Genomic DNA, 23,859 nt, shown 5'->3' on the forward strand with positions numbered 1-23,859 from the left:
GTCAAATTTATTTTTTGATGTGGATGCACAGTCCGCTGAATGGCAAAATTCCACATCGGCGTACTTTACGTGCAATTGCCTTTCGCTTTTTGCCTTTTTTCACCAGTCGTTTGCTTGACAAAACTTAAAATCGCCTGAAAAACTGAAAGGAAACGGCCACAAAATTGTTGTGAAAAGTAAATAAACCGTTGACCAATTCAACTACGGTAACTGGGCGCTTTTAGAGTCCGTGGTCTCGTTGCTCTGTAACGCTCTATAAGATTCAGCGCTGCACCATTGGTAGATTCACTTTTACAGAACTCCCGGCTCTCTATCTTAGAGAATGCATTTAAAGTGCGTTTCGAGTAGTACTATAGACGAAATACTGCTCAAATGGTATAGTTTTTTCGTTCGTGATCTACTGCTCACTTTATTATTGTGATCTACTGCTCACTTTATAATTATCATTCTTTTGTATAACGCAATATTGTACATAAAAACCAAGTATCTATTTATCCAAAAATTCATCGTTGTAAAGTCGGTATATTAAGTGCTCTCGCTTATTGTGTAGTAACGTTTTTTATTTACTGCTACAATTGTGAGGTTTCCAAGTAGTACGTTTCCGAATATAGGAAATTAAATCCGGCATATCTTTGGGTATGCCTACAAAGGCTGACCTTTAAAGTATCCTTGGCGAACACTGCGAATATGGGAAAATCAAATCCGGCATATCGTTGGGTATGCTTACAAAGACTGACCATTAAAGTATTGTTGGGTGTGCTTACAAAGACTGACCTTTAAAGTATTTTTGGCGAATGCTGCGAAGGCTGTGAACATGGGAAAATCAAACACGGCATACCGTTGGGTAAGCTTATGAAGATTGACCTTTAAAGTATCCTTGGCGAACGCTGCGAAGGCAGAGAATAAGGAAAAATGAAACCCGGCATGTCGTTGGGTATGCTCACAAAGACTAACTTTCAAAGTACCCTTAGCGAACGCTGCGAATATAGGGAAATCAAACCCGGCATATCGTTGGGTATGCTTACAAAGACTAACCTTTAAAGTACCCTTGGCGAACGCTGCGAATGCTGCGAATATAGGAAAATCAAACCCGGCATGTCGTTGGGTATGCTTACGAAGACTGACGTTTAAAGTATCCTTGGCGAACGCTGCGAATGCTGCGAATATAGGAAAATCAAACCCGGCATGTCGTTGGGTATGCCTACAAAGATTGACCTTTAAAGTACCTTTGGCGAACGGTGTGAATGCTGCGGAAATGAGAAGATCAGAACCGGCATAATTACAGTGACCGCAGCAGCCATTTTGGCAAACTGTGGGAATAAAAGAATATAGGAAAATCAGAATCGGCATATTTACAGTGGCCGGAGCAGCCCCCTCGGCGAATTGTGCAAATGCTGCAAATATGAGAAAATCAGATCCTGTATATATAGAGTAACTTCACAAGCCACATTGGCGAACTTTGCGAATGCTGCAGAGTCTTGATAATTTAGGTCTGACTAGCAAACTAATCTCAACAGTTCTCCTGTAATCGGCAGCGCCCATACGCCCATACTATCGTCACCGACTGGCTTTTTCAGTGGCTGCTGTATAAACCGAAAGACTCATAAACGCTAATATTTGCAGACGAACCCACATTAACTCCAGAATGCATTGCATCTGATGCAATAATTATCGTTTTGAAATGCGTACGTCATTTGCGTAGGCTACATATATGGGGTTACTGATCTCATTCTTTACCTGTATTGCTTTCGTAACGTCTGCTAACGTTCGTTTTGTTTAAATTGTTGCGTCTGCAAATAAGCTTGTGCTATGCGTAAAGCTAATTTTACAAATTTCATAGGTTCATGGCAATTTTTACTATAACAGTGTTAATTGTTTTGCATTAGTTACTAAAATTATGACAGCGATGACCGGTACTTTACCAGAGGCAACTACGTCTGTATACAGTCATGCACAATAAAACCATTGTAAAACTACCGCTCAAAAATTTGCCAACTTGGAAAAATAACATAACCATCGGACGTAAAATTTCCCTTATCATCTACTTGCTTGTTCCCGATATAGTACATGAAATCATTTCTAAAGCTTATATATGCCCCCAACCAACCTTCCACCCCGTCCGTAAATACAAAGTGATCCATCATGCTCATCAAGGTGATCTGCACCTCCGGCGATTCGTTTACAAACATGACATTGGGCTCGGTGAAGATCTCTTTGCAATACGTCACATTGTTGCTGAAGATGAAAAAATTCACCGGCGCATCGACGCGCTGAAAATGGATTGCAGCGCGTATTAAGCGCTTTTCTGTAGCAGAGAATTCCGGCGTATTTTCCACCTGCACAAAGAAGCCCACCAAAAAGGGCAGCGCCCAATCAGTCACTTCCGGTTGCCGCTGCATGATCTCGGCGACTACAGCGTTAACGTATAACAAACTATGATTAAGGATATCCGTGTGCAAGGTCAGCAGGGTTTGGATCGTCTGCCGGGATTCGGGTGCGTTCATCCATTTCTGAAGGATCCGCCCATTTCCTGAGGACATCTCAGAACGTGACGGCACTTTGAGGTATTTGCCTTTTTTCTCGGTGAACTTCTGGGCGTCCATCTGCGACAGTGTCATATTCTCAAACCGACTGATAACGGCATATTTGTGCAAAAAAACCGGCACGGATTTTGTAGCCACTGCGGCGCTGAATAACGCTCCCACGGCCACCATCCACTGGGCAATGTCAAGTTCAGTGTCGGTGTCTGTGAAGTCGACGGTTAGGTAATGGGGCGTGGCTGTAGACGGGTGGTTATGGTGCTGTTGGGATCGATCACACCGTTGGCGGCATACGTCCGCAGATTCAGCTTCATAACCAGACGGTTGTTCGTCCATGGCACGATATCGTCTTTCTTGTTGGTTATCTTGGGGAATATTGTGGCTGGATGGACGTCTCCCGAGTTCAGTACGATCAGTTTCTGCTCAGATAACAATCAAAATATTATTAACCAAATAATTAATTATTTAACGTTAGTCGAAAATGATATTGTTAATTCCGTACGTTGACCACACAAGGTTTTGGTAATTCAAAAGTTAATTACTAACTTGCCTGCTAAAAAACAATGCAGATGGTAGTGTGTCAGACTGTACGAGTAGGTACATATTACATAATATGTACAATAGGTAAGCGGTTTCTTAAAGCACGTGCAGTTCTTTCGTAACCCTCAAAATAATTATGTTTATTTTTTGTAATTTTAAAAATTATATATAATTCATTACGGACGTACCTCAACTAATGTCAAATTATAGCCTCCGTCCTCGATAGGTTGCTCCGAAGCAGTCGCCGCCGATTGGTAGTTCGTCGTTTGAGACACTTGTTCGTTTTTAAGCTGATCAGGGCTATAAAACACATTAAACAGGATTTGCACAATACGTCAATACACTAAAGTACAGATACAGCATATTATGTATATAAATATTATTGTACACCACAATTGTACATGCCTTGTGAATACATTGGGCTAAGAAAACTACAAAACAGTGATGCAAATTTTCAATATCACTTCTTAGTTTGTGAACTATGCGGTATCATATAAACCTGCTTACTACTTGTATAATTAACAGTATAACGCAATGCCGAACATTGACTTCGACGTCATGCACACTCACAGGTCAGAGAGCTGAGCAGATTATTTATTGCCTGCATAATAAATCACTGTTGATATTTCAGCTTCTCAGCAGCAATTTTAACGCTCTTTTTAAAATGTAGTCTCTTTGTACTGCGACACTGACAGTAAATTTGAAAGAACAGAAAATACATCTACGATAATTAGCCAAACTTTTCCTTATTTTGCAGTGAAGTAATGATTATCACAAGCAGGGTACAATATGAGCAGAAAACATTTGAAACAATAATAAAAACAGTGAAACCGGCATATGTGGGGCCACGAAAGCCACGTACACGTACCTGCTGTGATTTTTTCCGATTATGGCATATAAAAAGATGAGCAGGCTAAAGGGCACAAAAAGAAATCCCATATTGAATCTAATAATGAAGACTAAATTTAAACTGTTGGTGCCTGTGTGCTTGTATCTTTATTTGTTATTACTGTTGTCATCCCCGCACGTTGCAGACACGCCGGTAAAACAACTTCGCTCAAAAATGATATTGCTGATTTTTGTAGGACAAAGTACGCTACGTTGTCCTTCAAAGATTCTTCACAAGAATGAACTGGTAACGATGCACAAAACCTAAAATGCAACATCATCCGCCGGCACAAATCGTTTATTCTGTAAGCAAAACGGAGTAATGAAATCGAGAAAATATATTGCCTGCGTACTTTTTGCAGTTACTGTACACAGTATTGTCAGAAATTCTAAACACAAAGTAATATCTGCCAAGTACATACTGTACATCTATTACTTTTAAGAAACCAAGAGACAATTTGGTGGTAATAAATGGAAACTGTAATCATGCGTAGAATAAAAGTACCAAGAATGGGATCGTTCCGATCTGTGGGTTTAACAATTTAGCGTATAGCTTTAACAATTTAGCAGAGACGTCTCACAAAATTTCGATTTGTCCTGCGGATAAAATTTTGAGGCTCAAGACCTGAGTGCATTTTGACGATCAACAACCGTTAATACATATGTTGCAGTTGACGCAGTATAAAGTTATGTTGCACATACAGTAAATCGTTATTAAGCAGTATTCTCTGCCCTCGGAAATATTTTGCTGCAGTTAATAGGATATTTGCTGTATATCGACAAAATACCTGAACCATGCGTTACGATGTCGTCGAATTTGGTAAAATCGCTCCGAGAAAAATTATCAGTTGGAATTCTTAGTGCAACAAATCGTGTACGTGTATCCATGGACATCGTTTTCGAATTTCGACGTACTCGGTAGACACCTGATCGCAATTTCACACCTCCGAGCAATCCTGCTGTAAAATAAGCATTTCTGCTGTATTCGTGCAGCTAGAATACTATTTGCATTATGTTCGGCTTCTCCAGCGAGGATTTTTTTTAACGACTGAGAGATTTTCAACAGCACAGAAATTGCTTACAACTACCTGGATTAAGTTTACGGTCTTTTTGATAACAGATTTTTTTTCGTGTTTCTGAAGCGCGATTATGATGTCTTACTAGATAAATAAATAAATACTGGCTAATGAATGCAAACTACAGGAAAATCGCAAGAATGAGAGCTGTAATAATATATTACGGTGGTACCTGTACATAGCAATATAATCAGTATAAAATTAATAGCTTTTATCTAGGCTGGTGATGGTACAGGTACGTGGTTAGGGGTTGCCACTTTATGACCTTTTGCACGACCGGGATGTGCCTGCAACCACCGCTTTCCATACAACCGGCATCTCAAAACGCCCCGAACTACTCTGTTTCCTGCACCTCGACAAGTAGAAAAGAAATTACCAAAATTAAAAGGCCGGCGATTAATTTGTGCTGAAAGGCAGTGTTTACTAACAACGAAAAGTTGACATTTCATTTTGCACTCCATACGTACAGGTACCTCATGTCCTTTTGTAATTTCGAAAACAGAGAAGCTTCCGTAGCGTCAGTAGAATCAACTTTGGAAGTAAATAATCTCATTTGTTGCAGTAATTTGTGATGTCATGTCTGTTTCCTATGACAATTTGTTGCAAAGCAAATATGTTGGCTAATACTAGCGTTTTGCGTCGATCATAAGCGCGATTCCATTGAGCCACGGACAATCCGTGTTCCAAAGTTGACTGATTCTCCACGATGTTCCCCAATTCCATGAGGTGTAAGTAATCTTGTTTGGTCAAACTGCAACCTTTATTACAGCGCGCTATTAATGCGTGGAACAGGAAAGGGACCAAAAAAGCGAGCAATGTCCCAACACACGCCGCAAGGCAGATATAGAGATATACTAAGTAGGGAAGGCCTAACACTGTGCCGGACATTCCATTTTCTTGGCCGCTAGAACCCCCCAGTGATGACATTTTACTGATACGGTATGCACGTAGAAATATGCAAATGCAATGCATGCAGCGACAGGAGCGAATAAAATTAATGTTCGGCACAAGTGGGAACCGCGCGCGGTTGAAATACACTTTATAAACCTGCTTGCAACAGATCCAGGAATTTTCGGCCTTGAGGAATATTTTCTGTAATATGATTCAGTGTAGAAAGAAAATAATAATCTCAATTGTCTGCGTCAACAAAGTGATAATTATTGATGTTATTAAATATTGCATTACAAATTAATACGGATTAGAAAAAAGTTTGAAATCGGATCGCTGCAGCAATTTAGTAGCACTGAAACAACGTCATATGCGTTAAAGTTATGTGCTGTTCTTAGAGCCATTCACAGGATGACATCGGAGGGAGTCTCTTTCGTAGTACACGGTACTGAAATTAAAACTACTTACGCGTTTAACAGCCGTAATTATCACATTTTCTGTTTTAATTTCGAAAACAAGCTCCTCACACTGGCTCAAAATTGTGTACTTATTTCCCTCTTTTAGCCCAAATTTCCTTGATTTCGTCATGAGCTGCCAGAAGGATTCAATGCCACAATTTACCCCAAGCCATATGGAACACCACTGTTTGTGTGCCTTGACGCAATCATTTTTTCCACTATAAAATCGCATGAGCAGAGCCGGATGCCGGTGCGTTATTCCAAAAATGGATTTCCTAATTTAGTGATACTTTAAGTGTAAGTAATTATTTCTGCAGTAAATACATAAACCAGATCAAGGTTCCTTAAGACCCTCCTCAGGTTTAACCTTGAAGTATGTGCTAATTAATATAATGGGAATCGGAATGCGTTAATCGGTTCTTAAACGAAGGCGAATTTCGCGGGAATATTAATTAATCCGCCAGCAAGATTAATACAAAGAATTAAGCACGGATACGTGTGCAATTGCATAGCGAAATATAACAAATTAGAAGCGCTATATTAATACCATTTAATGTTACCGCTTCCGGACTCCACTGGGGGCACTGGAGCCCCGGCTGCTGGGAGGCTGGTGCTCTCTGTGATCGGCTGTGTGCGGTGACCGTGGGTCAGCGAGAAGCCGGCCGACCGGGGGTCGGCGGAAGAGAGCGACCAGTGCCCTGCGCAACCGAAGGCCCCTTTATTGAGCAGGTGCGAAATAACAGCACAAGAAAACAGCAGGGTGTGGCGGGTGGTAAAAGAACAGAGATCACTCGCGCGCACACGATATCGAAGGAGCAAAGACAGACAGCAGTGAGAACTGCAGATCGAACCATGCAATGCGAGCACACGAACAGTACCAAGTGCAAACAGCATGCCCGTGCGTGACGGCGGCCGCTTTGATCTAAGCGCCACGGCGACGCGCAGCGCCACCAACAGACTCACGTAACTCGCAACACACGGCGAAAGGAGACAGAGCGGGAGCGCATGTCCTCCAGCTAACATTAACATCAATTAACTCGTTAATTGTCATTTAATGTTACCGCTTCCGGACTCCACTGGGGGCACTGGAGCCCCGGCTGCTGGGAGGCTGGTGCTCTCTGTGATCGGCTGTGTGCGGTGACCGTGGGTCAGCGAGAAGCCGGCCGACCGGGGGTCGGCGGAAGAGAGCGACCAGTGCCCTGCGCAACCGAAGGCCCCAAACAAAACCCCAAACAACCCAATATAAGAATTGATGAGCAGTTGCACGGTTCTGCGGATGTATTTGCTGAAGATTCGGAGTTCAATTGGGAGAAAGCAAAATCCGGCTATCTTTACGTCGCCAGGGCTGACGTCGTTACGTTGCCGATAAGGAGCGGTGCGGTGTGATGATCCCGGCGTGGTATGGCAGGATCCGTGGTGTCAGCATCCAGTCAGGTTTTTCCAAGCAAAGTGCAACCACCGCTAGTGACCTGCTTGCCGTCGGAAGTAAGCGCACCGGAGGTGGTGGCTTTGTATGCTGTCCGAGGAAGGTGCAACCGCTGCTGGGGTCTGCTTGCCGTCGGAGATAAGCACGGGAAGCACCGGAGGTGATGGCCTTGTATGTCGTCCGAGGAAAGTGCAACCGCCGCTGGGGTCTGCTTGCCGTCGGAGGTAGGCGCACCGGAAGTGGTGGCCTTGTATGCCGTCCGAGGAAGGTGCAACCGCCGCTGGGGGTCTGCTTGCCTTCGGAGCCAGAGGTAGGCGCACCGGAGGTGGTGGCCTTGTACGCCGTCCGAGGAAGGTGCCACCGCCGCTGGGGGTCTGCTTGCCGTCGGAGGTAACTGTGGCCGTCACTGCTGGCTTGCCTTGCCGTCCGAAGTAGGCGGTTGCAGTTAGTGGCACGCATTGTCGCTAGATGTAGGTGCAGTTGTGGCTGGAGGCTTACCTACCTGTTGGACACAATCCGGGCGTAGTTGCAGGTAATGTGTGGTCGTCGGAGCAGGATGTGGCCGTGGTTGAAGGCCTGCTTTGCCGTCCGCGGTAGGTGTAGCCGTCGCTGTTGGCTTGCCTTGCCGTCGGAGCTGGGTGCAGCCTTAGTTATAGCCTGCCCTGCCGTCCGAGGTGGTGCAACAGTCATGTTGGCTTTCATGCCGCCGGTGGGAGGGAAAGCCGTAGCTGGAACAACCCGCTTTGCCGTCGGAGGTGGTGGAGCCATCGTTGGTGGCTTACTGTCCGCAAAAGTTGGTGACGACATAATTGTTGGCTTGCCCTTCCGTTGGAGAAAGGTGCTGCCGTCGTTGGTGTGGCCGCTTGCCGTCTGAGGAGGGCATCGCCGTAGCTACGGAGCATGAGTCGCGTCCGTGGAAGCTGTAGCCGGCTTTAGTGGCCTGGTATGTCGTCCGTGGAAGGTGGAACCGCCGCTGGGGTTCTGCTTGCCGTCGAAGGTAGGCGCAGCCGAAGTTAGTGGCCTTGTATGCCGTCCGAGGAAGGGGCAACCGCCGCTGGGGTCTGCTTGCCGTAGGAGGAAGGCGCAGCCGAAGTTGGTGGCCTTGTATGCCATCCGAGGAAGGTGCAACCGCCGCTGGGGGTCTGCTTGCCGTCGGAGGAAGGCGCAGCCGAAGTTGGTGACCTTGTATGCCGTCCGAGGAAGGTGCAACCGCCGCTGGGGGTCTGCTTGCCGTCGGAGGAAGGCGCAGCCGAAGTTGGTGGCCTTGTATACCGTCCGAGAAAGATGCAACCGCCGCTGGGGGTCTGCTTGCCGTCGGAGGAAGCGCAGCCGAAGTTAGTGGCCTTGTATGCCGTCCGAGGAAGGTGCAACCGCCGCTGGGGCTCTGCTTGCCGTCGGAGGAAGGCGCAGCCGAAGTTGGTGGCCTTGTATGCCGTCCGAGGAAGATGCAACCGCCGCTGGGGTTCTGCTTGCCGTCGGAGGAAGCGCAGCCGAAGTTAGTGGCCTTGTATGCCGTCCGAGGAAGGTGCAACCGCCGCTGGGGCTCTGCTTGCCGTCGGAGGAAAGCGCAGCCGAAGTTGGTGGCCTTGTATGCCGTCCGAGAAAGATGCAACCGCCGCTGGGGGTCTGCTTGCCGTCGGAGGAAGGAGCAGCCGAAGTTGGTGGCCTTGTATGCCGTCCGAGGAAGGTGCAACCGCCGCTGCGGGTCTGCTTGCCGTCGGAGGAAGGAGCAGCCGAAGTTGGTGGCCTTGTATGCCGTCCGAGGAAGGTGCAACCGCCGCTGGGGGTCTGCTTGCCGTCGGAGGTAGGCGCAGCCGAAGTTGGATGACCTTGTATGCCGTCCGAGGAAGATGCAACCGCCGCTGGGGTTCTGCTTGCCGTCGGAGGAAGGAGCAGCCGAAGTTAGTGGCCTTGTATGCCGTCCGAGGAAGGTGCAACCGCCGCTGGGGCTCTGCTTGCCGTCGGAGGAAGGCGCAGCCGAAGTTGGTGGCCTTGTATGCCGTCCGAGAAAGATGCAACCGCCGCTGGGGGTCTGCTTGCCGTCGGAGGAAGCGCAGCCGAAGTTAGTGGCCTTGTATGCCGTCCGAGGAAGGTGCAACCGCCGCTGGGGGTCTGCTTGCCGTCGGAGGAAGGCGCAGCCGAAGTTGGTGGCCTTGTATGCCGTCCGAGGAAGGTGCAACCGCCACGGGGGTCTGCTTGCCGTCGGAGGAAGGCGCAGCCGAAGTTGGTGGCCTTGTATGCCGTCCGAGGAAGGTGCAACCGCCACTGGGGGTCTGCTTGCCGTCGGAGGTAGGCGCAGCCGAAGTTGGTGGCCTTGTATGCCGTCCGAGGAAGGTGCAACCGCCACTGGGGGTCTGCTTGCCGTCGAAGGTAGGCGCAGCCGAAGTTGGTGGCCTTGTATGCCGTCCGAGGAAGGTGCAACCGTTGCTAGCGGTCCGGTCTGCCGTCCGAAGGAGGTGCGGCTGTTAGGTCTGTGCCCGCTTGCCGTCGGAGGAAGGCGCCGCCGTAGCCGGGGGGCCTGCCTGCCGTCCGAGGAAGGTGCCCTTGATAGATCACCAGCTCGCTGTCGGATGTGTGCTCCGCCGAAGGTAATGAGCCTGTCAGCCGTCCGAGGAAGATGCGGCCGCCGTTAATGGGCCTGCTTGCGTCAGATATGGGGACAGCTATTCGTAGGCGGCCTAATTGCCGTCCATGGAAGGTGTGGCTGCATCTGGGGGCCTATCTTGTCGTCCGAGGATGGTGCAGCTCTCGTCAGTGGCCTAGTATTGCGCCCGGCCGTTGGAAGGGGGCTGTCGCTGTCGGAGGTAAAGCGGCCGTAGTTAGGGTGCTTCGTTGCTGTCCGAGGGAGATGCAGCCGCAGTTGAAGGCCTGTGTTGCCGTTAGAGTCACGTGCAGCCGTTGTCGGTGGCTTGACTGGCGTCGTGGTTAGGTGCGAGTCGCCACCGTAGTTGGAGGCCTGCCCTGCCGTCCAATGAAGGGCTCGCGTCAAAAATGGTGCAGCTTTCCTTCGTGGCCTAGCTTCCCGTTAGGCCTAGCCACAGCAGATAATTGATGACGGGTGTAACTTGTCCGCTGAGCAGTGGTTGATCTTGGCCGCTTTTCCCTTCGCACTGATGGTTCTCCGGAGGGCCGCTTAACGAGCAAGTGGCGTTCAAGCTGAGTGCGAGCTGTTCGCTTGGCTCTTCGGATGCGGTGTGGATTTAGATGACGCATAAAGAGCTGATCTGAAATTCTGGCGAGGATATAACCAGTCACCGATGGTGACAGTCTGACAGAACCTAGAAAGCGATAAACGAGGAGCTGAGCCATCGCACAGATGGTAGCTAGAAATCAGCTATCGCAGATGCGCGGAACACGGCGCGCGGAACGGATAAACATTCCGAAGTCCAAAATGCAGATCAAGGAAGATGGAAGATCTCGATTCCGAACAGAAAAGAACAGAGATCACTCGCGCGCACACGATATCGAAGGAGCAAAGACAGACAGCAGTGAGAACTGATCTAAGCGCCACGGCGACGCGCAGCGCCACCAACAGACTCACGTAACTCGCAACACACGGCGAAAGGAGACAGAGCGGGAGCGCATGTCCTCCAGCTAACATTAACATCAATTAACTCGTTAATTGTCATTTAGAAATAGAATATTATAATTATTATGCAATTTACGATGTGGGCAGCAAAAGAGGCATCCACGGGCATATATGTACAAAGTAATATCTATAGATCATAAAAGGCTATAAAAGGCTTAATTTGTTTGACAGTACTGTTAGTTGTGCCGAACGGTATATCCATTCGTGCATCTCTCGGTGTGGTCTAAACCAAAACTCCACTAAACCAGTTGCATCCGTTTTGGCGTTTCTAAAGGTGAACTGAGAGGATACATTCGATCCCACTGTGTTTTTAGAGGGAATTTCACCGTACTGAACCATGCTAGGAATCCATGTTGGTGACAGTGAAGACGTGTAAGGTTCCTCCCTCGGTACAATCAACAGCCGCCCCTTATGACGCCACATGCACTGATTGTGAAATTTTTCCAGTACACGCTGCGATAGCGGCAAGCGAACCGCAACGGTAAAAACCGCTGTGTCGCCTTCGGTAATAGTTTGCGGGACCAAAGACTGGGCGAATATCTCTTCAGCATGGGTGACCAGTGGTACTAGACTATAGCGTCGTATTACGGTTTTTTTCGTCAGTCTTTCTTCATAGCACACAATCTCGCCACTGGACTGCAAAGTCACGTTGAAAATTTGGAAAATCAAACTGTCACCGTACTGGGCGAAGTTATAGTGCTGATTGTTTAGGCTCTCCACAGGCAGCGCTTCGCCGTGCTGGAACAGCGTTCGGCCTTGGAAAGTCAAGGAGATATCCCGGGAATTTTTGTCTGTTGATGCAAGACAGCCGAAGGAAACGTTTTGGCCAAGACGTGGACGTCGTATAATCGGTACGGGGTCGTTCTTCGCAGTGGCAGCTTGAGGAAATTTTAAGGTCACTTTGTCATCTTCCTGGTACGGAATCGCACGGGCAATTATGTCGTCAACTATAATGTAAAAGCATTTTCTTTCTGTTTGACCAAGCAGAAATCGTCGCCAGGGTTGACTTAATTAACTATAATTCAATTATCGAGTTAATTATGTTACCAGCTGGTAGAATTACGAGGATAAGTCCTTATTCTTTTCAAGCCTATTTGTGGAAGTTTATACGAGTACGTAGCTATTTTATTTAGTTTTTAAAGAATATACATACTTATATTAAATTAGGATGTACAAAGAGCCTTATATTAACTATTCTGTGAAAGCATGATTTTTTTATTTTAAATTTTAGTCAATCCTTTGCAAACACCGAAACTTACGCAATAAATTTGCTTCGCTGTCTTTTTGCACAGTGCACGTGCTGCACCATCGGTACATTACACCCAATAACACGGCATGGAGCACCAATGTGAAAGGCGGTGGCAAAAACATTTTCCGGGGAATATATGCATGGCGTTGGTATTAAAGTAAATAAGTTTAATAGTTTATAAAACTCGTTTTAAAAATGAATACAATATGCCGGAAATTATCAGTGAAGTATCAGCGACGTACTAGTGCTTCTAGATATCCAGGTCTCTCACAGTAAATATATTCCTTTGTAGGTTTTAAAAAGTTGTAGTTAAGGAAAACAAAAACTTGTAAAGCAAGCTAAATCAAAACAGACACGAAACATACATTATGCTAAAACATAGTATTATATATAGTAAACATATGCATGCAAGTTACTACTGTTTTACTTGCAGGCGTTGCTAAGAGGCGCATTAGAACCCACGATTACGATAATATATTAATTTAAATTTTAAAATGAGTCTGTACTTGCGTTCCTACTCGTACTTACGAGTACAGTATTTTTAATTAACTGGCCGTGTTAGCTCCAAAATGTCGTTATGGCTGTGTCTTTTTATATTAGCTATGCAGTTGTGAACGGGGCTACCACTTTGTATATTAGTTTTGAAAATACAAAGTATACCGGGCAGTCACTGACAAGGCTATTTTGAGGTTTCTTACTACAAACTATTCAGTGTGGAAATATTCAAACTGTTTCAGCCCTTAATTAAACTAAAATATGGAAGCCACAACTCATAATATCTGGAGAAAGAAATGGTGGATATCCCGAGACCTGTGTTTGATAATACTCTGTAATATGCGGTGACGGTTATTGTTTGTACATTCGGTATTAATTTCTGCATACAGTTTTGAGTTTATTTTTGCTCGCGGAATGAACACAGTCAGATACGTATTTATCGAAGCCAAGAAACGTCACTAGTCTCAATTTCATTACCTAATGATACAGCAGCGATCGTAACGCACAGAAGACAGTGAAATGATATAACTGTATTATACCGATTTCAAGCAAACACATTTAAAAGGATAGAGATTTCATCTTGAACCTGTATGATTTCTATAATGCCATTCTGTAGATCACGAAACACCACTGAAAAATTACTTAATAATCGTTAGAATTCCCAGCGACTATTTGAAAAATGGTAACTTCGCAAAGAGTCCGGTGGCCGCTTCCTTCACGTAGTTGACACCGTTTTCGACTTGCTTCATAACTGAAATTATAAAATCTAGGTTTTTATTACTCAACCAATAAATTGTAAGAACTTACGCATGATGACGGCATGCAGATTAATGTCCTCAACAATGTTTGTTTGTTTAATGGGCTTAATGTCTGCGACGATCAGCTGTAACCTGCGCGAGGCCGAAGACTACTCTCATCAGAAAAAGCTTTCGCGTAGCGAAAGCCTTACATCAAAAGATAAAACCATAAGCACTAACAATTCAAAGTAGTGTAATATGTGGCATGTAAATTGGTACTTCATTAGTAATCAAGATCAAAGACGTTGTAATTAAGTAGCCACTGCCAACCGAAATTAGATTTTATTTAACCCTGATTACGAAATTCTGAGAACACTAACAAAGGCTCGGATTAAACGGCAATTTCTTTCGAAGGCACACTTGCTAGAAGCGTATAAACAGATAATAGCATAGATTATTTTTCTACATGCGGCATGCATTATTTACACATATACTGTATAAAACGTAATCGAAAGATTTGTATTTTCATGTATACATATATACCCCTTCGAAATCATCGAGTGTTTGACATAAACAAGATGTAAACGTGCATGTATGATAGGGAAAACGTCATTCAAATTCTGGATTAAAAAGGTCATTTAATTTACTCAACAAAATTATTAATTTAACGAGTCATCTTATTCGTCGCCCATACAAACGGCTGCCTTCTTTAGCAGTTCCTTCATTCCATGCAGGCGAGCGAAATCGAAATATGCCAACGCTGTGTCCTTCTTCACATCCGTCATCATCATTTCCTGACAGACACTCCGCAACGCCGCCATCCCGTACTTATCCGCCACACACCACATCTCCCGCATTTCTCCCAGCTCCGCCGTGAACGGTTGTCGACTGTACGCGAAGTGTACCAACTTCTCCAAAACCTCCCCGCGGAGATCCATCAGCACGTACTCGCCGTTGGTACGGTTGCGGTCGGTGTGGTTCTGGAACATGTCCAAGAAGAGCGGCGACTGGGCTGCCAGGATGGCCCGATGAGCGGGGAAGCGGCGGCCGTCATTAGCGATGAGAAGGCAATCGGTAAGAAGACCGCCGTCCAGGAGGGTGAGGAGTTCCACCGGCTGGCGCTTGATGTGGTACGTCATGTTGACGTAGACGTCGCCCGCGCGGAGGATGTAGTCGCACTTGCCCGTGGTCTTCGATGTCGTATAGATTACCAAGGAGAACTGCATTTGCGACCACTGTCGAAGCCGCTGGGGAGCGGAACGTGCGGGGGATTTTCCTTAAGCCGGTCGTTTGTCGGGATCCACAGTTCCGGGGCAGCATAAGCTTGTGAACTGCAATAAATTTTTACTGTGTATATATAATCATTGTAGGTATGTACATATTTTGCAAGTATAAAAACCTGGAAAAAATTTGCAGCTCAGGTTTTTGTCTTAGATAACAGCGAATTTCAGAAAGGTCACTATTATGGCATCAGTACACCAAAATAGTTATCGATATGGGTACGCCGCTTTTACCTACGCGGTATTTGAAATACGTAGCATTTTGCGCCATATATGCCACAAAACGCACCTGATAGTGATCTCCGCTAGGGCGCCGTAGGGATCTTCGGCCGCGTGGAGCGGTGTCAAGACCGCACTAGTATTGATGTAGCCGCTTGACAAGTCATTATTAATCTTAATGGTCAGCGTCCATGAGGACTCGGAGATCTCCGGATAGTCTTGCTGCTGGGTCACGCTGAACTCGGTCTTGTAGTCATAGAGTCCCACACCACCGCTGGATCTTTCCGCACTTGGGGTCTTCACAAAGTTATCCGTGGGGATCTTGTACTGTAAGGTCACGGACTGTTTCTGAGCGCTGAGCGACATGATTTTGGTCGTAGTTAACAGTTTATTGTGGAAAGGTCAGTATTATGCATGGTATTATCACTGCACTGCAGCTGGTACTGGTAGTTTATAGCAGAGTCGAAATAATTAAGCAACAGTTAAAACTGCGAATGAACTGCAGGGGTTTTAATACCCTTTAACCGGCTGACTGTGGGGTGCAGGATTTGAGTACCTAATGCCCCGGTCATACTTCGTGTTCGAAGCCTTTAAAACAGTTCTGATCAAAAAATGTGTTAACAGTATGATCGCAAGCTGTTCTAAGCACCTTTTTCTTAGAACAAAAAACTATGACCACTGTCAGGAGATAGGCGCCACTGCCCAGGAGTGTGGGTTGAGTGGGTGTCGCACCGACTCCGATTTCGTGTTCTGTGTGATACGTCCACGGCCAGAGAGATTGGCATGGCATATGCAGGCCGAGACGTTTCGATTTGATTTAGTTGGAGATTTTGGCTCGACAGCATGGAGACGTCCATGCTGTGCGAGATGGCCTTTGGATATTTGCGCATGCTAGAGTGACCCTTTATTAACATCTTCGACATTAATAAAGCGATCGTTTGTGGCGTCGTTGTTTTCCGTTGCATTCCTATGCAGCGCAGGCATAGCGCTTACACCACTCTTCGAACAAAATCTTGTTTTAGTGGGGAGGGGCTTAATCAAGCTTCTTAAGATGTTTTAGTACTTTTAACCAATAGCATCGCTCATGACCGGAACTGGATCCTGGTTACAACACCGTATTCCCATTTTTTCATGTCTTGATAATGCGGATATACATGTACTTGAATTTACGTAAAAAAGTACTGTCAAAAGCAGAGGTGATATATTCTTGAACTTATTTGGAAAAGTACGAGTTTTGTTACTATCATTTAAAATCGCGACCAACATCCGTAATATTTAACCAAAACTTGCAAATAATTTAACCGGCACAAAATGAGCAAAAAATGGTAGCGTAAAAACGAGGCTCGTTTTTTCCGAGCATTGCGACGAGATGTTACGGCGCACAAAGAATAATAAGAGACAGTAGTGCTTGTTTCTTTCGGAAAAGCGGAAACTGCATCGCGTAATATTGGTAAAAACTGTTTTTAAAATACGAAAGCCCAAATTCAAATTCTTCTACTTTTTGGAAGTTCGTGGTACTCTGATGAAGTGATGCTACTGTAGTCTGATTTTTATTTTCAAATTTTTGGATCAAACGGGTGAAGTCTCTATTACCAGAACAGTGTTAGCGGTATGACCAGCACACCGATAAAACTGTCCTAAGCATACTTCTGCGAACAGCTTAACACTTAAACACTTAACACTTAAAACAAATTCTTTAGATCCTGTGCTAAACAAAAAGTTCTAAAATTTTCGTTAGAACACGAAGTATGACCGAGGCATAACTTGCGTAATGTTACTAAGTAAGAAATCACCAGATAAACGTCCATCCGGGTCACCTAATTGCCTGCCAGTTACCAATATCCATACCGGCCCATACAGATTACATTAGGTTTTACGTCCGGCTGGTTGTGCAAGCTGGTTAGAAAAGGTCAAAAGTAAACCCGACTCGATCCCTGGAAATACTAGAACTGCCAAAACCATACTTCTATAATTATAACGCAGAAAGCTTGTTATTCTTACAAGTTTTAATATTCCATACTTTTTCCAGTACTACTTAAGACCGTTAGGACATATTTTTTTAGCAGAACGTTTAAAAAAACTGCAGAATACCCTACGAACTACTTTCAAAATTTTTTAAGGCTGAATTTGACTAAAACTGATCATGTGTTGATAAGATCATAAAAACCGCCCATAATCAAGTTTAATTTTGGACGGTAAGATTGTATGAATGTAAAGAAAACATTTTTTTTATTCAAGTGCTTTTTATTTTTTTCCACCTTGCTAAGCCAGTTTAAACATCCAAAAAACACACAAACGTCACACAGCATAAAAAAACAGCGGAAACATGCGGCCGAATCACAGAGAACATTTGATCTAAATTAGCCGAGACTGGTGTCGTTCCCAGGATGGATGCCGCATTTCCACGTTGAATTTCGATGCTGAACCTCTGGCGCAGATATTCCGTTGCGTAATGCGCAACGGAGTATCGGAACTCTCAAAACATATTACATTTATCATTTTATGCATAAATAAAGTGTGTTATTTTGGGATATTGTGTATAATATTCTGAATGGAAAACGCAGTGTAAATTTTTGATCAGTTGATCTATCCCAAAATTAATTTTGGGCTGTTAGGTTCACTTGCATTAAACCAAACAGCTCAACACATTGTGAAAGTAAATATGCTAACAAGTAAGAAAGTGTAGTCGCTTATTGCGCGCACTGCATTACCGAAGAATATTACATGCGTATAGCGGGAATATTGTACTCGTACATGATAAAATGCAGGCTTTTGTTTTAGGCAGCGCGATTTCATTGTTTTAATATCTTCAGAGCACCATGAGGTTTGTGGAAAAAGGTGAAATAAAAACAGATTGTATTGTATTGCTTTCGTAACCTCTGCTAACGTTCGTTCTGTTAAAATTGTTGCGTCTGCAAATAAGCTTGTGCTATGCGTAAAGCTAATTTTACAAATTTCATAGGTTCATGACAATTTTTACTATAACAGTGTTGCTTGTTTTGCATTAGTTACTAAGATCATGACAGCGATGGCCGGTACTTTACCAGAGGCAACTACGTCTGCATACACATGCACAACAAAACCATTGTAAAACTACCGCTCAAAGATTTGCCAACTTGGAAAAATAACATAACCATCAGATGTAAAATTTCCCTATCATTTGCTTGCTTGTTCCCGATATAGTACATGAAATCATTCCTAAAGCTTATATATGCCCCCAACCAACCTTCCACCCCGTCCGTAAACACAAAATGATCCATCATGCTCATCAAGGTGATCTGCACCTCCGGCGATTCGCTTACAAAAATGACATTGGGCTCGGTGAAGATCTCTTTGCAATACGTCATATTGTTGCTGAAGATGAAAACATTACACTCCTTCTGCAGGATGTGGGTTGGGACACCATCACGCTGCAGCTGACCATCAAGCGGTCCAAAACGGATCAGCACCAAAACGGGATCACCCTGTCTCTGACGTCCAACGCCGCGCCGGCAGTACACAGCGCCTGCGTCACTTACGGGCGACAGCGCCAGCAGCAGCGGCCGCCTAATCTACCGTTCTTCATTTTCGGCAGCGGCCGATATTTGACCCGCACAGACCTGTCACAAGCGCTTAAGAGAACTCTCCCGGAAGGAGAGGACTCTCGGCGCTACTCATCGCATAGTTTCCGCATCGGCGGAGCTACAGCAGCCGCCACCGGCGGCTGTTCGCCGGAAGCCATACGCGAACTTGGACGATGGAAATCGTCCGCGTTCAAGCGTTACATCCGCCCGCAAAGTCTGCGCGTACCATCATGTTTGGGGCACTTCCTCACTCGCGCAGCTCTCTCGCAATGGTACGCACAGAACCGCACCGGAAGGTGCACTCATACATCCTGACCACGAATCAGGATCCATCACCCTGGCCATGTATCAGGTGCCGTAAAACCTCCCTGGCCACGTATCAGGGAGCAGCTATTCACCTGGCCACGCATCAGGTGTCCCACTCCACGCATACGCTCCTTCCGGTGGTCGAGCATGTTCTGACGTTTCCACGTGACTCCGCGGCCGAGCTGAGGCTGGCCACATGCCCCAACACAAGCGCCGGCGTTTCTCGTATTATGTCGTTAATGCAGTGTTTGCTAACAGCGAAAGGGTGCCATCTGAGATTCTCTAATGGAAAAGTTGTTTTTATTAATGCTACGGACGTTTTTTGTCTTCAGAATTACAAAAGGTTATAAGATGTCTGAAGTTCTGAACCGCATGGAGTACAAAATCAGCTGTTGCAGTATAAATGTGTAATATTATATTTCTTTCTTACAACTATTTGTCGTAAAGAAATATTGCTCTTTCTAAGTTTTGACCTTTCCGTACGTCTAGAATAAGCAATGCCGATACTCAGACTCTGAATTACAAAAGTGCTTTATTACCGAGTAAGTGCGCTGAGCAACTATTGCATCTCACTTTTATTGAGTTCCGTTTGCTTTTATGCGGCAAAAAACCCCTATTACAAATTAGAGGAAAAGGCTCGCATATCGCATAACCTATTCTTTTTTGAAAGCTTTGTAAACAAAACTTATGCAACGGAAGCAACAATAAGGTTAAAAAACCGCTTGCTGTTTTGCATGAATCATGAATCTTTTTCCCCTATTTTTTAAAAACATGCTATAAAACGTTGTGTATAACAAAGATCGAATAATACGATTATCAGAAAGCACGTTGCAACGTTATGATAAAAATAAAATGCACACAATAATTTCAAATCAGGTAGAAAATTATGAAACTTGCATGCAAAAATATTTTTCGAGCAGGTGCGCTTTATAAGCAGCTACCGTACAAAAGCAGAAAACAGAAAATTTAATGAATTTTCAATAAATAAACTGGGAATCGAATTCAGGATAAAGGTCCGGATTTGGCATTGAAATCTGGTGGACGCCCGTGATAGTGATCATATCCGGCCTCAGTAACATGTGAATCCGGTATTTAACCCGCATGCTCCGGATCGTGCAGGTGCATGATAATTCAGCAACATCCAGCAGATAATGAAGCTATTTGGCATGTTGTCGTCGATTGTCGTAATCCCTTTTCCAATCCCGCAATGGAATTCGGAGCTCTGTTGCACGGCTAGTTAGACGGCTTGTAATAATCCACCCACAATTGAAGATGTTAAGCCATACTTCGCGCGTAAACTTTTGGTTGTTAATTTTTACGATTATAATGCGCACTATGACATATAATGCATCCCTAACCAGTAACCCAATCACAATTGCCAGTGCCAAGTATTCCCAATTAACCGGACAAGCGCAGGTGCAAAGGCAGTTGCAAGCCTCCACGAATTTCCTTGACCCGTCATAAACCACAACCGAAGTATTCATTGTAAGAGAAAGATTAAAAATCAAATGTGAAGTCAAAATGCAACGATGATAGCGGGCGTTAAAATAATGTTTAAGATGAGCATGACATTGCTGTTTAAATGCACTTAGAAAATCCGTTTGCAGCAGATCCAGGGATTTTCGGCCCTGAGAAATAATACTTGCAACATGATTCCCCATTGTAGAAAGGAAATAATGACGCCAATTGTCGACGTCGGCAAAGTAGTACCAATATTATTAAATGCTGTCTAATAAATTAATTCGAGTTACAAAAAAAGTTCGAAATGTGACCGGCGACCGTTACCACAATTTAATAGCATCACAACAACATCATATGCGCTCAAGTTACATGCTGTTCTTGGGACCATTTCCCGGATGTTATCGGAAGCTTTTCCTTTTCGTAGCTCACAGCACTCAAACGGAAAAAACTAACTTCTGTCTGACAACCTCAATTTTCACTTTCGATTTCGAATACAAACTGCTTACAATTACTTTAATTTATTTCCGTTCTCATACCCAGATCACCGTGGTTTAGTTATGAGCTCATTGCAGTAAGATTTGATGCCATCGATGACCCCAAGGATTATAAAACACCGTTGTGCGCTGGACTTAATCATTTCCTTCACGAATGCATCGCTTGAGCAGAACCGGATGTCGGTGTGTTATTTCAATAAATAATTGCATAATCACGTGCCTATTTAAGGGAAGTAATTATACTGTAGTAAATTCATAAACGAAACGAAAGATAGCATTATATGTAATTAAGGCGCTCTTCAAAAATAAGCGAAGTACGAAGTAAATGGTTTGTACATGCGCAAATGAAACTTTTTCGTTTTATTACACTTCCCACAATTGTTTTATGCTTTGTTTTAACCAATTTGGGCGGTAATGCGAAGTTCGGGAGTGGGCCGTTTTATAAAGTCGGGAGTTGGCTGTAAGAATAGTTGCGTTTTATGATAATTCTACCCTTGTAATAATATTTACCTATACTATATATATATGCGTATGGACAATGTCTTGATTTCAATAAACTACAGTATAATGAAGCAAATCTGACTAAGAACGGTTTTGGCATTGAAATGGCGAAAAGGTCAATGCACAGCCGGAATGTATGATATTCATCTGACAAAGCGAATGCAAAGAATTAAAAATGTACACATAGCAAGATCCGAACAAATCCCCAACAATTCGCATACTTAATTAGCAACATTCAGTCAGCATCAGTGTTATTTACGATGCGGCAGCAGATAACACACTGTTATTGTTCATAACTGTTATTGTTACTGTTATTGTTATTGTTGTTATTATTGTTCCTACTGTTATTGTTCATAACACATTCAGTTTAGCCGATTGATATATCCATTCGTGCGTCTCACGGTGCGGCCTAAACCAAAACTCCACTGGACCATTATCACGCGGCTTGACGTTTTCGAAAGTGAACCGATAAAGTAATGATCCCACAGTGTTCTTGTCCGGAATTCGACCAAACTGAACCTGCATAGGAATCCACGTTGGTGGCATGGAAGACGTGTACGGCTCTTCCTTCGGCACACTCAACCATTGTCCCTTATGACGCCACATGCAATGAGTGTGCAAATTGTCCAATACACGCTGCGATAGCGGCATGCGAACCGCGACGGCAAAGGTCGCCGAACCACCTTGTGTCACATTTTGCGGGACCAAAGACTGAGCGAATATTTCTTCGGCACGGGTGATCAATGGCATTAGACTATAGCGTCGAATTACGGCTTTTTTTACCAATCCTTCATAGCACACAATCTCGCCAGTGGACTGCAAAGTGACGTTGAAAACTTGAAAAATTAAAGTATCACCGTACTGAGCGAAATGGTAGCGCTGATTGTTTACGTTCTCCACGGGCAGCCTTTCGCCCTGTTGGAACAGCGTTTGGCCTTGAAAAGTCAAAGAGATTGCCCGGGAGTTTCCTTCTGGCGATGCAAAGCAAGTGAAGGAGACGTTCTGACCAAGACGCGGACGTCGGATGATCACTGCGGGGTCGTTCTTTTCCAATAGAACAGCTTGAGGAAATTTCAGGGTCACTTTGTCATCTTCCTGGTACTGAACCGCACGGGCAATTATTTCGTCAACTATAATGAGAACAGCGCTTTCTTTCCGTTTGACCAAACCGAAATTGTCGCCAGGATCGACTTGATTAATTGTAATACAATTATCTTAGCTACTTATGTTACCAAATTGGAATTGGTAGAACTATGGTGATAAGTTCCTGTTCCTTATCGAGTCTACTTTTAGTAGTTTATATCAGTACTATTTAATTTTTTTATTAAAGAACAGTGCACTAAAGAACCTGTATTTACATTTATTTGTTTTACATTTTTATTAGTAAATGCTTTGCAAAAACCAAAACTTACGCAGTAAATTTGCTTTGCTGTCTTTTTGCACAGTGCACGTGCTGCACCATCGGTACATTACACCCAATAACACGGCATGGAATACCAATGTGAAAGGCAGTGGCAAAAACATTTTCCAGGAAATATATGCATGGCGATGGTATTAAATAATAAGTCTAATAATTTATAAAAGTCGTGTTAAAATGAATACAATACGCCGGAAATTATCAGTGAAGCATCAGGAACCGAGCGACGTACTGGTGCTTCCAGATCGCTCGTACAGTGACTATCCAGATATCTCACAGGAAATATATTTCTTTGTAGATTTTAAAAATTCGTAGTTTAAGAAAACAGGATAAATCAAAACAGGCACAAAACATACATTATACTAAAACATAGTATTATAGTAAACGTATGCATGCAAGTTCTGCTGTTTTTATTTGCAGACGTTGCTAAGAGGCACATGAGAACTCAACGATTACGAATAATAAATTAATTTAAATTTTAAATGAGTAAGTACTTATGTGCCTACCTGTTTTTTTAATTTCCTGGCATGGTTAGCTCCAAATATCGTTACGGATGTGATTTTTATATTAGCTATGTAAAGTTTGAACGGGGCTAATACTTTGTGTATTAGTTTTAAAATGAAAGTATACTTCAAAACACGACACTGTAGATAGATACATAGTATGCGGACTGCAAATGACCACCGGGCAGTCACTGACAACGCTATCTTCAGGTTTCTTACTACAAACGAT

At 44.3% G+C, this 23,859-nt stretch overlaps 4 protein-coding genes across 8 annotated transcripts; all 4 read right to left on the bottom strand.

The window, feature by feature from the left end:
• Positions 1-1,853: 1,853 nt before the first annotated feature.
• On the bottom strand, positions 1,854-4,844 carry LOC129585291 (uncharacterized). Of its 4 annotated transcripts, none has more exons than XM_055477917.1 (4): positions 4,757-4,844; positions 3,949-4,271; positions 3,269-3,380; positions 1,854-2,959 (listed from the first exon to the last, which is right to left on the bottom strand). In XM_055477917.1, exon 4 carries the CDS (start codon positions 2,874-2,876, stop codon positions 1,974-1,976), a length of 903 nt encoding a protein of 300 aa, XP_055333892.1. In that variant the 5' UTR covers positions 2,877-2,959; positions 3,269-3,380; positions 3,949-4,271; positions 4,757-4,844; the 3' UTR covers positions 1,854-1,973. The 4 variants fall into 4 exon arrangements, with proteins under 4 accessions (XP_055333892.1, XP_055333894.1, XP_055333895.1 ...); XM_055477919.1 differs by lacking the exon at positions 4,757-4,844 and adding an exon at positions 4,474-4,551; XM_055477920.1 differs by lacking the exon at positions 4,757-4,844 and having other exon boundaries at positions 3,949-4,026; positions 4,091-4,486.
• Positions 4,845-5,709: 865 nt separating this feature from the next.
• Positions 5,710-13,036, bottom strand: LOC129585290 (uncharacterized). The gene is made up of 3 exons (XM_055477916.1): positions 12,665-13,036; positions 11,580-12,352; positions 5,710-6,665 (listed from the first exon to the last, which is right to left on the bottom strand). The coding sequence occupies exons 1-3, from the start codon at positions 12,774-12,776 to the stop codon at positions 6,609-6,611; spliced, it is 942 nt and encodes a 313-aa protein (XP_055333891.1). The 5' UTR covers positions 12,777-13,036; the 3' UTR covers positions 5,710-6,608.
• A 1,527-nt stretch (positions 13,037-14,563) lies between these two features.
• On the bottom strand, positions 14,564-15,025 carry LOC129585409 (TD and POZ domain-containing protein 5-like). The gene has a single exon (XM_055478072.1). The coding sequence runs from the start codon at positions 15,023-15,025 to the stop codon at positions 14,564-14,566; it is 462 nt and encodes a 153-aa protein (XP_055334047.1).
• Positions 15,026-21,791: 6,766 nt separating this feature from the next.
• On the bottom strand, positions 21,792-23,473 carry LOC129585299 (uncharacterized). Of its 2 annotated transcripts, XM_055477934.1 has the most exons (3): positions 23,123-23,473; positions 22,602-22,840; positions 21,792-22,526 (listed from the first exon to the last, which is right to left on the bottom strand). In XM_055477934.1, the coding sequence occupies exons 1-3, from the start codon at positions 23,232-23,234 to the stop codon at positions 22,062-22,064; spliced, it is 816 nt and encodes a 271-aa protein (XP_055333909.1). In that variant the 5' UTR covers positions 23,235-23,473; the 3' UTR covers positions 21,792-22,061. The 2 variants fall into 2 exon arrangements, with proteins under 2 accessions (XP_055333909.1, XP_055333908.1); XM_055477933.1 differs by having other exon boundaries at positions 21,795-22,840.
• Positions 23,474-23,859: the final 386 nt, after the last annotated feature.

Source organism: Paramacrobiotus metropolitanus, unplaced genomic scaffold (genome assembly GCF_019649055.1).
Source record: "Paramacrobiotus metropolitanus isolate TYO unplaced genomic scaffold, Prichtersi_v1.0 Parri_scaffold0000016, whole genome shotgun sequence".
Taxonomy (NCBI): domain Eukaryota; kingdom Metazoa; phylum Tardigrada; class Eutardigrada; order Parachela; family Macrobiotidae; genus Paramacrobiotus; species Paramacrobiotus metropolitanus.